This window comes from Plutella xylostella, chromosome 28 (genome assembly GCF_932276165.1).
Source record: "Plutella xylostella chromosome 28, ilPluXylo3.1, whole genome shotgun sequence".
NCBI classification, from domain to species: Eukaryota; Metazoa; Arthropoda; class Insecta; order Lepidoptera; family Plutellidae; genus Plutella; species Plutella xylostella.
Genome location: NC_064008.1, coordinates 63,243 through 77,383, shown reverse-complemented (window position 1 = coordinate 77,383; position 14,141 = coordinate 63,243). Strand labels below are relative to the sequence as shown.

At 40.0% G+C, this 14,141-nt stretch overlaps 1 protein-coding gene across 1 annotated transcript; it reads left to right on the top strand.

Annotated features, from left to right (window-relative positions):
* Positions 1–10,570: 10,570 nt before the first annotated feature.
* LOC105387700 lies at positions 10,571–13,682 on the top strand. The gene is made up of 5 exons (XM_048631263.1): positions 10,571–10,719; positions 11,203–11,293; positions 11,597–11,708; positions 12,934–13,030; positions 13,500–13,682. Exons 1-5 carry the CDS (start codon positions 10,653–10,655, stop codon positions 13,664–13,666), a joined length of 534 nt encoding a protein of 177 aa, XP_048487220.1. The 5' UTR covers positions 10,571–10,652; the 3' UTR covers positions 13,667–13,682.
* Positions 13,683–14,141: the final 459 nt, after the last annotated feature.

The window sequence follows — 14,141 nt, the reverse complement described above, 5'->3', positions numbered from 1 at the left end:
GATTGATTGATGCAGTGATCCAGTCAGATCGGATTCCGTTAACTCTTGTAGCGGTAGTTTTAGCACGTCTTGTACGAGCATGTCCCTGTGGGACGCCCCTCCCACGCCGAGACGCGAATGTGGAGCAAGTCGTTACAGTGACAGCACCGGTCAGTGGGTGACCTGAGGGAAAGGCGTGTTCAGGATAAATTTTATATAAGACTAGCATCGTGATGATACAAAACACTAGTGGTGTAGTTTTACTAGTGGTAGAGAGAGCAGAGCAGAGTAGAGCTGCGTAGATTCTGCCTTCAATTCCCGGGTGGGACCATCGCTTTGTTTTCATCTACTTGTTAGAGTTTTGGTGACAAACACTTGACTGGACTAGCGATTGTCACCGTGTGGAAAGACGTTATCAGTCGCTATAGTTGCAGTCTAGGGTGCGTAGGATAATAAAGTACAGTACAGTTGAAACGTCACTCTGGGAGAGTCCTTTCGTGCACCATTTCTGTTTCTAAACTCTGATTAAGTTGCTCTATAAAAGCAGCTAAATAATGACAAAATTTTGGCACCATCTCTGCACATAGCGTTAGACTTGGCAACTGTATGGTGGCATGCAAATACAATTACATCTACTAGCATACTCGCATGCATCTACATGTACTTCATAGATACTAAGCTAGACTTCTTTTTAGCAAATTCCTATGACAGTTCACAATTTTCCGAACGACGCACACAAATATACTATTGCGAAATTTGTGTTAATTAATTACATTTCATTGGATACGACTCATAAATTATGTCGATAGACAAAATGTATAGAATTTCACTATGGGATATCTCATCATCATCATCAGCCAATAATCATCCACTACTGGACATAGGCCTCTTCCAAAGAGCGCCATAACACTCGGTCCTCGGCCTTCCTCATCCAACCACTACCGGCTACCCGCCTAAGGTAAGAGATGGGATATCTCTATAACCGTAAAACTCAAAACGTCTCCATAACGTCATAGGAATTATCTTACGATGTACAGACGCATTGTTATTTGGATTAGTGCAACTAATGATTGTGTGGACCACCGCTCACTGTCTCACCCAGTGTAGTTGTGACTGCAACATGACTTAAGGAAATAAATAGTAACTCATGAAATTAATTACACTTGCTCTGAACTAACGCGTATTGATCTTATTGTTGAAGTCTTTCTTCTAAAGATTTATTTAGTAGAACCGTAGACAAAAAAACGAATTAAATGTCAATCTTTGTTAATTTGACAAGGTACAAAAGTGTATTCGTTGCCAACATCGTAATTACCAGGTTATGTGAACCGTACGACATGTATCGATAGATCACGCCCCATTATCTGCAATCGACTGAGCTGACGGACGTCATTCATAATATAATCAATACTAAGCGACAAATCAATGTTAACTAATGGCATCTGTTAACAAGGGGTACACCTCGCCAAGTGATGTACGGTCAGCTGCATAAGTCGTTATACACTTTTGTACCTTGTCAAACTGACGAACCGTCAATGTTTCAAACAATGAATGGATAGTTGGATAGGCGGTTTCAGAATCGAATCGTGTCGACGAGAAACCAACAAAGTCGCTAAATAATACATGCCTACAACAGAACTGTATGATGTACCATAGTTTGTAGCCCTTCACACAAGCAACTCAGATTTTGTACATCCGAGAACCCACACCTAGCCACATTGTCTCCCTAGCCGTATCAACTGTAATTTAAACAGGGTGCTTGTTTATTAGTGGTCATCCCGTTGGCAGGTGAATTCTCGTCATACTGTATAACTTTATTAAGTATTTTATTTATGTAGCCTAGATGTATTTAACAAGTGTATCATTTGTTGGTCTTCTAATATATAAATAATAAATAATAATAACTTTCGTTATGGGATCAACCCTGAAATCGAGAAAAATAAAACAGCTGTTCCATACATTCTGATTGAGTAGGTATTTAACTTTGCTATGAAACAAGCACCCTGTATACTTACGTCCAGTGCATGCTGGGCAGTCAGCGACTGACGCTATTCTGACTGGCCAATCCTTTCACCGCGGTGACAAACCCTTCATGTGCTTGTCACCGACATGCTAAGATAAAGAACAAGATCACCATGACTTCTACTATCTGCATACATATCTAAATGTGAAGTGAAGTGAGCTTCGCGGGAGATATCGTATAAATAGTTGTAACGATGCGATCCTGACGGCACATGACATTGTACTCATGTTGAGAATAGCTTCAGGACTCTTTTGAAATAGACAATAAGAACTCTTACAGAATGCAGTTTAATTAACAGGTTTCCTTGCAAAGCTTTACATAGTGTAGGTAAGTATCTACATTATGTGGTGCCATACAATACGAAACCTTTGCGTAATTGCGGTGGAGTGGCCAATATAGTTTCTTGGTGCCTGTTCACGACTTCTTGATTGGAGACCACCACCAAGCAAGCTTAGCGTGGGATGCCCTGCGGCCCGCTGGAAAAATGCTCTTGGATAAGTAGCGGGTAATGGTTGGATTAGGAAAGCCGAAGACAGAATGCTATTATAATAGTTCTGGTGGTCCTTGAGAGAGGCCATTGTCCAGCAGTGGATAGGTTAGTGATGATGATGACCCATCTTCTTTTTGCCTTAAGAGCCTTGTAGGTGTGGTTCCTATCAACATTATCAAAATAATTACCTAATTATAGAGATTAAACTCTCCCAAGGCGTACCACAACCCTCTGTCCTCTGCCATCCTCATCCATCCTCTACCTCTGCCTGTCTACCTGACATACTAATATTGTGAACTTCTGAAATAGTAATCCAGTGACTGGACAGACAAATACTTAGCAAGTCTTATCGTAAGAGCCCACTATAAATACAGCCCCGGCCACGTGCGAGCAGTTTACAGAATTAGCGCGAGAGCGAGACGGCACGACCCAGCTGATCATTCCGCCATACGTCGGACAGAGACAGCGATACTGCACCGCGATACCTTTTCAGGAGAACTTACTTCGCTTCCAAATGAAAACGGCTTAAGTCTGGGGCATTACGGTTGACGGAATATCAAATCAATGGCATAAGCTGAAGGTGTATATTTGGTTGGCAAACAGGAAGGGGTTATTTCAGGATTGACACAAAGCCGCGGAACAAATTTCATTTCAGCTGCCAAAAGTTTAGAGTGCAATTTAAATAGAAAGTGTTCAAACTAACCGAGCCGCGCTAAACATACTAAATTAAACTTTAAAATGAGCGGAATAAAAATTATAATAACTTTTCGCGGTGTGTGGGAATTGGAATGAACTTCCCAATGTAGTTTGGGCTTTATGTCTTGGGTGATAGGGTTGATATTGTAAGAGAACGTGTATTAATAGAGTGTTGCAGATTGCGGGGAACGGCTTATTTGGTGAGCACTGCGGCGCGGCTCGCGGTGTGGTAGAGCGGCACCACGTCACAGCGGACACAACCACACACACTCACAACACAACACAACACATCCACACACCACTTTTCCGTTTAATGAAACACACACACTCACGCCTTGTACTAATGTACTCCCTTGCGGGGTAGGCAGAGGTGCATTGCTGCACCCACTTTTCGCCAGAGTGTTCTGTTAGTCCCAATGTAATAGGGGGCGGGCCTATTGCCATTTTACGGGCACATCCAAGACCCGAGAACAAATATCTGTGTTTAAACAAATATCTGCCCCAGCCGGGAATCGAACCCAGGACCTTCGGCTCAGTAGTCAGGGTCACTAACCACTACGCCATTCGGTCGTCCGTTTAATGAATTACATTATTTTGGCTACAAACCATCAATTTGGTAATAATGTGAATAAAAGTAGCCACCATAAGATAGAAATATGATATAAAAGCTTTTTTAATATGAAAGTGACTCTAAACTTTTTAACTTCCGGCAGCGGGAAGTTCACTGATAAGTAGCTGTTCCTATCCGGTGTCAATTCATCAAAATAATTCAGTTACGTTTTGATAGTACTCGTTATTATAAATATGAACTTTCAAAAGCTAAAAAGAGAGAAGTGGCTGATTTTAAATAAAATTTTGTTTAAAAAGCTTTAGAAAATTAAAAAAAAAAACATTAGTAGACCTTTCTTAAGAAGATGCATGCTTCTGCGATATGAAATTTTTTATGATATTTTATGAACAACTTTGTGTTTTCAACATCTATGTGCTCATTAAATGCTCCTAGCTATGTTCATCATCGCACTATCTTTAGGTTTAGGTTCTACGGCAAACTTAAGTTTTTACGTTTTCATTGATGAATTTGTTTTGATGTGTTGTGTGTGTAACAACTTGGAAAGTTGTTTAATTAGTATTGTTGGCCAAGAACACTATATTTTTATACCTTTATTGCTAAAATAGAATATCAGTGAGTAAAATAAGCAAACCATTTTTCTATAGGTACATTTTATAGTTAAAAGACACCCATTCTAAACTATCTTAAGTTTGGTTTGGATTATTTTGCTCTCGGGTCCTAAAATAATCTTAAATGTTTATTTACTGTCTATGGGGAGGTGCGGGTGTCCAATCGCCTACCGTCGGACGACGGTATTAGTGACATTGGTAGCATTTTTTTAAATAAAATGATGATAGTACTTATATTTTCTTTGATTATGATTTGTACTAATTGCTAACTATGGGACATACAGTTCTGTTCTTTTTTTCTTATGTTATGCTATGTTGTGTCATATATTTTATCTCCATCCCGCCAATCAGCCCTCCCTCCAATCTATGGGCAATTTCCCATCAGAAAGATTCACATTTTTGCTTTAGAAGAGTATTTAGAACACACACACACCACACAATACAGCAGCGCTGCTCTACCGCACCGCGAGCCGCCTCACTCGCGGGTCTAAATAAGGCGCGCGCGAGTGTCGGCGCGACCAGACAACCGTGACCCCTCTCTCCATACCGTGACTTCTACCGCGCGGGTCAGCTGATACTGGACGTACAGGCCGAGCTTTCGTACAGTTCTGCGATAAATTAGTGAAAATGTTCCAACTTGTAATTACAGTTCGTAACTCTATTAATATGAGCTTAATAACGTTACACTGTAACGGTACTTTATTAATTTTATTATTTTAATTATAATGATTATGTAATAATAATAACTAATTAGAACACGTTAGGAGAATTTAACGAACTAACCTATTCCATGCTGAAATCCGTAAAAATGGTAATGTATTATTTGCATGATAAATAAAACATAATTAATTTGTTCCGGTTTATTTACATTCTTGATTAATTCTTAATCATTTCTATGTGATGTATGTTATCTTAGCTTTTTAGTAAATGTTAATGGAAAACTATGTTACATAATAAAATTTTAAAAAGTTTTTAACGAATTTTTTTATCTCTATAATTATTATTTGTAGATAGTTAGTAGATCGAGGAACCATCAAATGGACATCGTTTTTCTAAAGCGCAGTGGGTGTCATCGATATCAACCTTTTTTTCAGAATATCCTTCTTTGAACTGGGTTTGTCGTGAGAATGCGGTTTGTGGGTTAGTTGCTCACTTATTGTATGTGTGTATGTGTCTGCTGCACAATGGAACTGTCACCAGATCTGGCTAGTTACGATTCAATTCCATATTCATAGTTTTTTGCTATTTCATAAAATGGTACACCCGTCTCAGTCATACTTGGAGCAAACATTAATGGCTACGACTATTGTACCAGTAACTAATAATAAGATTATTGTACGACAAAAATGCAAACAGCTAATTAAAGCTTATATAAGTCTCATCAATCCTCATCAAAGTGTATCAATCTGTTACACGCAACATAAAGTTACCGCTAACTGTAACGTAATTATGAAGTAAGTAGTATAACAAGTATTTATTCATAAACACCTTACGTGATACTTGTTTATGAAATAACGACTACTATCAACAGCCAATTTTTCTTTGGCTTAAAACTTTCCATGGCGTTTTTTGTAATTTATAACAACTTATGCTAGTTGCTGCCCCAATAACAATCTAAGTTTAAGTAGGTATTAAATTAAATATTATAAAACTCTCGATAAATAGTCAAAAGCGAGTGACATGAGCCATCGCGCGCACTGCACCCGATCACACACCCAACTTCTCAGATATTTAGACGCTCAGTAGATCCGGAACTCATCATGTGTAATGTAATGACATGATGTGTAATGAAGTGTCGGCGCTTTGTGGTACACATCATAAGACGAGGCTATTAGACTTGCGATCTTGCGATGTTCTTGAGTATGAAAAGAATCAAAGTTTAATCATTTGTAATTTTATAGCTATTTTGGGTTGTTTTTATTGCTGTTTTTTTCAAGGAGCTAAATAAGGGGCGTTATTAGTTGCATTCCTGTTCACTTTTGCGTCACAGTCCTGAAACGCATCCTGAAACATTGTAAATTCTTGGTTTAAATTAGTACCTAATTTAAAAGATTTCCACAATGTTTTCACTCCATCTATTTAAGTTAAAAAAAAACTGATTTTTTTATAACTGCCCCGTTATTTAATTAATTTTATGATACGGTTTAGCTGGTAGTATAGTACCTACCAGATAGGTACCTATACAACGTTCTCAGCACTCAACTCAGCGCGGACAACGCAAGGGTGAGAGGTGCACATTAAATCCGTTACATTACGAGTATTATGACTCCATTGATGCTCAAAAATAACAAATTCTTTTTATTAGTCTTTAATAACCGCAGATCTTTTGTCCTCGCCCCAAAATATTGATATTTAGTTGTGGTGCCCCGTGATTACTGCAGCGAGGCGGGGACGACTGGAGGGTTCCGTAGAAACACTATGGAAACCTTTAGCTTAAATAATAAAAAAGTTACAATATTGGTGACTGCACAGTTAGGGAGTGTTCTTAATCACTCACTTATCAACGGTTATAATATTCACGTCAACAAAGTATGTAACTACTTAAATGTAAGTAAAAAGTTAATAAAGAACGATGTCAGGGCCACCCCGAGTGTCATTTCAATTGTTCCTCATCTTTTCCTACCTACGTCTGATACACTTACCTAAACGTTATAATATCCAGTTATGTAATAAGTTTTTATTCTTCATCGATATATTTTAAGAAATGCAATAGATACAATGCAATTAGGGAATGCAATCCCGATCCCGCGGGATCCCGATCTCGCGATATCTCGTGTAATTTTTCGGGATCAATCCCGACGCATTATATGACGAGATCCCGTTCGAGATTGACGGGAATAATTGCTTCGTCACGCTGTTGCCAACCAGCGTTGAGTCGGAGAGGGCATTCTCAGTATCGGGGTACATTGCAACAGACATTAGATGCCGTTTAGCAGATGGAACTATTAATACCCCTTGTTTTTAAGGAGTAATTTTCAACATCACTTGTTTTCCCTAATTCCCTTGAAATAAGCGTATTACCTAATTTACCTACGTTAATTTCCTTACAACCTGATTATTATTTAGTTGGTAAGATTAAAGAATAAAGGTTTTTATTATTTATTTCGAGTAAGTAATATGTTATTTTAGTTAGCCTCACTATCACAAACAAGCAGTTATTAGCTTTTTCAGTTATCTGATTTCTTTTTTAATTAGACGGGTTCCCGAAAATTCCGGGATCCCGCGGGATTAATATTTCTAATCCCGCGGGATCCCGAATTCGCAATCTCGAGTCGGGATTGCATTCCCTAAATGCAATGCATAAACTACCAAACTTCATACCGTACGGAACCCATCCCCAGTTCCGCTTCTGCCGCCGCCGCGGGGGGCGTCCCACGCTGCGCTGTTGTACTCATTAGGTACTTACCACTACTAATATTGTACTACCGCTGTGCTGGGGAAAAAAAACTCTTTACTACTGGTTAGTAATTGGGACATTTAGCTACTTTTACATTATATTTGCACTTGTATGTTGCGATAAGTACCAGTTAGCTTCATAAGTAGCTATACAGTTATGAAGTACGTTGACAAACTCATGAACTCATTCTAAACTTGACGGTTTGTTAAGTAGTTTGACAAAAAATATAATAGAAGCTGGCTCTACTCTCACAGTGGATGAAACCATCACCGTAATGGAACATTTTCAGTTCAGTGCAAGGATTTTCATAAACTCTGCAGAGGAGCGAAAACAATGTAACATGAAATTTATTATTTCTGAAACCATTTCATCGGTACCATTTCAGCAAGCCCAAGGCAAAAATATCGGTGCCCAATAAAATTACAATTACCTACTTAAAGTACAATCCTGACCTATTTATTTTTTGCGACGAAATGTGGTGACAATATGAACCGACATAAAGGCGCGCTCACACAAAGCGCGGCTCATAATATCGCAAATACTTAACTCTTGTTGTATTGTGCTCATTGTCACCAGATCTCGCACTTCCGACCTTCGGAACTAAATGTTCCTTACAAATAATGAACACAGTATTTACATCATTGTGGTATGAAATTGATATTTAGTGCGGTGTAAGCTTTTATTAGCTCGGTTACCTTTTTGGGTGGATTTGAAACTTTTTTTATAGTGATCTTGTATTGATATTGCTACACGTAGTTACACAAACATAATTATTACTTACTTATATATATTTTTTGTTTGTCAAAGAGATATAAATCAAATTCATATTGTACTGGTTCAATAATAACAGTTCTTTCTGAAAGGAAGTAGAATGTATGTTTAGGAAAGTAAAGTACAGTTATTAAATTATTATCTACGCTGCAATCGGTACGGAGACTTTTTATATCATTTGTATTTTTAAAGAAACATAATGAAAACAGGTAATGTTTCAGAGGCAAAACCTTAAATGAAATTTGTAAGTAGGTACTTAATAAGTATACAATAAGTATCTGTATTAAGTACTTTTATAAAATGTAAAAACATCCAGAATCAGATTATAGATAATATGAAGACCACACACCACGTACCATTCGTTTGCACTATTACATCCCTATTTGCCTGTTTATATTATCCGAAAACATCAAATCGGCACAATTGTTGGATCCAGCGAACTAGACGCGGGACCCGTAGCCAAATAATGCTTGATAGGGATTATTAATAAAACTTACATGCAATCAGAACATTTTCCAATACTTCATGAAAAATTTATATTATTTCTTACTCTTTTTTATTTTTTTATTTCTAACTCTTTTTTATTTTTCATGTCTAGATATTATTTATTCGTACTATGTAAGTAAATTTATATTTTCTTGAGGGTAACAACGTTTTAACATACGTTTTTTCGTGATCTCAAGTCAAACTAACTACGGATCCCTACTACTACCTTGACCGGATACGCGGCGCACACACAACTTGACGCGATGAAAGAAGAACGGCAATATTTGTATCATTAGTTCATTACCGGATCAGGCAGTTCCGGCTCACGGCTCGAGTGTGAATGCGCCTTTACAGGTAACTTGTTGAGTCGGACACGGGCGTGGTGGTCCACTGAAGAAGCGGTGAAGCCACAAAGGTAAATGGTAAATAGGATCCTTTGAATAAATAATTTGAAATGGTAATTGATATTATCGTGTGAAAATGTTGTGAGAATTACCTACTTACGTGAGTGTGAGTTTGTAGCTAGAGAGTTGGAAGGAAGGATGAAAAATTAAATGGACTCTAAAATTGTTAAAACTTTAGGTAAGTATAATAGTAGGTTTAGACTTGGATTTTCAGTGTTTTAGGACCAGACGAAGTGCTAGGTGCCCTATAGAGAGTTACCTAGGTAGACAGAACACAGAAGGCAGACTTATAGGGCTCCTTAATAAACCTTAAAACATAAATTAGTAATAAAGTACCTATAACACATCTCTACTTATTTATAAAGGATTATTGCATGTACCGTACGTTTTCATAATTTTATTGCAATCTGAAATAATTTCAATGAGCTGAAATAATTCAAATATTGAATCCGTAATGCAATATCCACAATATCTGAATGTTAATGGGCTGAATATTACGAACTGATGATTTAATGAGGATTAATAATTTGCGTATTAACTGAGCTTAATTTTATTGGAGCTTCAGGCTGGAGCGTATCTGGCTGTTACCACTAGTTTACGGGGTAAGTAATCATTACCAATGATCTTCATCTGTGATGTTGACAAATACTAGAACTGGATTAGGGTTTGTCAGAATTGACAGGATTGGCCAGTCTGACTGCCACCGCGCGTACCGGACGTATATCGTATATTCGTGCGTAGTCATAGTCTGCTATTTGTGTGAAGAAAGTTTCTGAGCGTAGCAAATACACATAGCACTGCCACTGTGAGTTCACCAGCAATTGGGTTCTGCTAACGAGCTCGATAACGTTAATAAACGTGAATGTAAAATGATTTATACGTAACGATAAATACTGTATACAGGCTATGTCTTTATTACTTTATTCATTAGCAGCATCAAAATCTAATCTATTGGCAGAAAGTCGGACCAGGTTATAATCTTGGGTTGCTGTCTTGAATTACGATAAACATCATCATCCAATAAAGGTCCACTCCTGATCTAAAGAGTGCCACACACAGCACAAATAAAAAAAATTGATAGTATGGATACCTCATTTCCTGGTACGGATCAACCCACCATGTAATGTTGTAAACCATCCGTCCTGTAGACGTTATCGGCAGTAGCAATTACGGCGGCTGTGATTGGCTGCCTCCACCCCGGCCGGCGACACTCGCCGCTCCCACACCATGCTACACGCCGCCCTGCTCGCCGCCTGCCTCGCCGCCGCCAGCGCAGGGATCGGATATGGAGACAGTGAGTAGGAGTTTGAAGCTGTAGAGGTGACGTCATTAATGTGATCCGTTAGCAAATTTTTATGGCGCTGGAGACACGCCATCTAGCGGTAAGTAGCTGTACTAGCTCCGCGCCATACAAATTTGCGTCTCGATTTCATTTCTCGATAGGTTAAAAAAAACTCGCACTCAGGGCCCAGAAGTATGTAAGCTGAAAAACCGATTAACGTCGTGGTAATTTTTTAGTAAACGACTTCTCGCCCAAGCACAGGCAAGCGTAAGGCAAGCCGACCGACGACCGAAGACAGGTGGATGGTAGTGACTGGATGAGGAAGGCCGATGACAGAGCGTTGTAGGTTGTAGTGCAAGAGGACTAAGTAAATCCAGTACCTATCTTTTTTTTTTTTTTTTTTTTTTTTAAGATTTTATTATCACTCCACAGACTTTATGTCCGTGCCTTATGTAGGTAGGTATCCAGTATCTTATGATGATGTTGTGTTGACAGGTGGGTCGCCGCCGCCGTCGCCGGGCACGCTGAGCAGTGTGGGGGGAGACGGGGAGGAGATCCCGCCCGTCTACAGACCCAAGTCACAGAAGTAAGTTTATCATTATGTATTAAGTATTTAGGGGTGCACGGACGGTGTTATTCTTTGAGTGATGTAAACCTGTTAGTTACATACGTATGGCGCGCCCTAAGTAGCGAATGACGCTCATCTGACTGGCCAATCCTTTCAACACAAGAAGGGGCTGACTCTTGCTAGAGCTGTCCCAAGAAGTGCTATCTTTTGGATTTTGTTCCTAGATATCTGTGGTGGACACCTGTAGCTGTAGCCATATTCGTACTAGTACCTTATCCTGTAGTGACTCTATAATCTTCCCTGTCCCCCCGTGTGTTGCAGCTACATGATCTCGGTGCCGGCGCGGCCGCGGGCGCCGCACGCTCACTGGGAGGAGGAGACGGCCCTCACGCGCGCGCCCGACGCCAGGAACTGTCTGCTGTGCGAGGCGCAGGTATAGACAGAAAGAAAGAAAGAAAGAAAGAAAGAAAGAAAGAAAGAAAGAAAGAAAAAAAAAATTATTGCCGAAACATTTGCACACATGCGGAAAGAAACACCTAGTACATAATACTATTACTAAACACAATTATTCATATAAATACAGACTTTCGGCAAAAGGTGCCATGCTCAGCATGTGCTGCCGGAAACAGATGTTTTGTGACAGCGCTGTTTTTCAGCACGTCCCTGAGTGTTGTGTTAACTAAATAAATATAACATTATATGTGAGTGGTGTGTGTCAGTGTGTATGTATGTATGCGTGTGTGTTGTGAGAAAGTGTGCTTTGGTATGATTCTATATAATAATATATTATATTTGTAGCAGGATGTTATGTATGTGATGCAGACTTATTTTTATGTATGTTATGTGCGGGTCATACTATAGGACCATAGCCTGCTCTTCTATCACCACACTAGCTGTCTTATGAAGGGCTAGCACGGGGCGTTATAAAGACGTGACAAAAGTTTTTCGTCGCGCTCGCTCTTGAGGCTGCGCGATGCAAAACTTTTGTCACGTCTTAAATGCGCCCCGTTCTAGCCCTTCAGATAGAAGCGCAGGTGACATGCGGTGAGGTATAAGTAACGCATGTAATGTCCGGTGTGCTAGGTTACTAATATGGTGTAGAATGCTAGGACCCGGTAGCATGCGGCGGTTCATAGGAGCCCCCTCTACTGATAGATTCCCTTTTCTGTATGGTCTGGTGTACCATGGACAGTCAGCAACTGGCACTAATCTGACTGCCCAATCTTCTTACCTCCAGATGTAATACAATAAAATAATATCAGTTGTGTCACGGGTCTATAATGGATTGGTTGTCATTCCAAAGTTATGACGTGTCCATACCTGCCTGCTGCCTGCATGCACTATCTACAACTTTGGGAGTGGCCAGCTATGTCTAGCTAATTAGCTATGGACAAATCTTGGCTGATGATGACAATTATGTCTTTATTCATAGGTTGTTAGGACTATCCTTTGGCATAAGTCATAAGGCTAGGCTATGAAGGGTTTCGGCAATCAGCGTAGTCTATTCGCTGACTACCTAAGATGCCATAACTATCACTATCACTATCGCAAGTACGGCCATGTGCAGAGAAACCTGACCCCCTCTCATAGTAACAATGCTTCTGAGAGGGTTCAGGTTTCTCTGCCATTTACTACATAAACCTCCACATTCCTGTCAGGACTCGGGCGCGTGTCGGGCCATGCCGAGCTGCGTGTACTGCGAGCCCACGGTTACCGCGCTGTGCGACCGCGGCGCGCCCTGTCTGCGCTGCACCGGTACGTACCACCCGCATCTGCACAAGAATGTACACCTTGTCCCTACACCATTCGCAAAAGTATAAACTCCCTTGTGCATGGTCAGTACATCTGCATCTTGCATGAAGAGTAGACTTTATTCAAGTCTCCGTAAGATTAAAATTTGTGCATGTGATGCCCTTGAATAAAAGCTTTTTTTAAGTTCCATTAAAGCCTGTATTCTATTCAGAGAGGGGGCAAAGTTTCTGTAGGTGGCCCTCTCGAGCGTATCTTTTGTACATATCCCCTTAATCACAGCCCGGCCAGCCTAGCTCCCGAGTAAACTGGAGCAGCAAGCCTGTGTGTTGCAATAGCTGAGATAGGCGCCCTGTTGGTCCAAGATTTAGATGAGATTACATTTTCTATTTTTGGACCAACAGATCGCCTGGATTAAGGCCTAAATTAATCCATTACCACAGCATATGGCATATCTGTACTCTCATTCTTCCAGTGATCAAGAACCCGTTCTTCGTGTGCACGCCCGGCGAGAAGTACATGGACGAGTGCGACTCGTGCCGCTGCACGGACGGGCGCGGCGGCCGCTGCTCGCACCAGCACTGCGAGTTCAGAGCTCTACACCTGTACGCCATGAAGCTGTCGGATGGAGAGTTCTATTAAATTAGGGAGAGAGGAATTTTGTGGTTGTTTTTTGTTTATTTCTTTTTATTCTGGATTTTTGTGACATCAACCCTTTCACCACCGAGTCCAGCTCTAGTGTTTTTGTCTGGTTGAGATTGCTTTCAGCAATCAGACTGCATTTCTTTAGTGGTGTTGGGCCTGTACACAAAACAGAGTTGAGACGTCGCATCGCAAAAATCTGTGACTGTTTGACAGTTTTTCAGGGCAAATGATTTTGCAATGCGACGTCGCAACACTATTAAAATTTGTGTACAAGCCCATAAGCAGTGTTAAATATGTCTTGTACTTTGTTATAAAGATTTGTTAAAGTTAATATACTCCGTCAGATTAAAGGATGACAAAACGCACAACAACTAACGACACAGTTAAATATTCATTAATGGCTCAGTAGTATCGAATCAAACAACAAACAAAGACAATTACTTGTGTCATTACACGCAGACTCAATCAGACA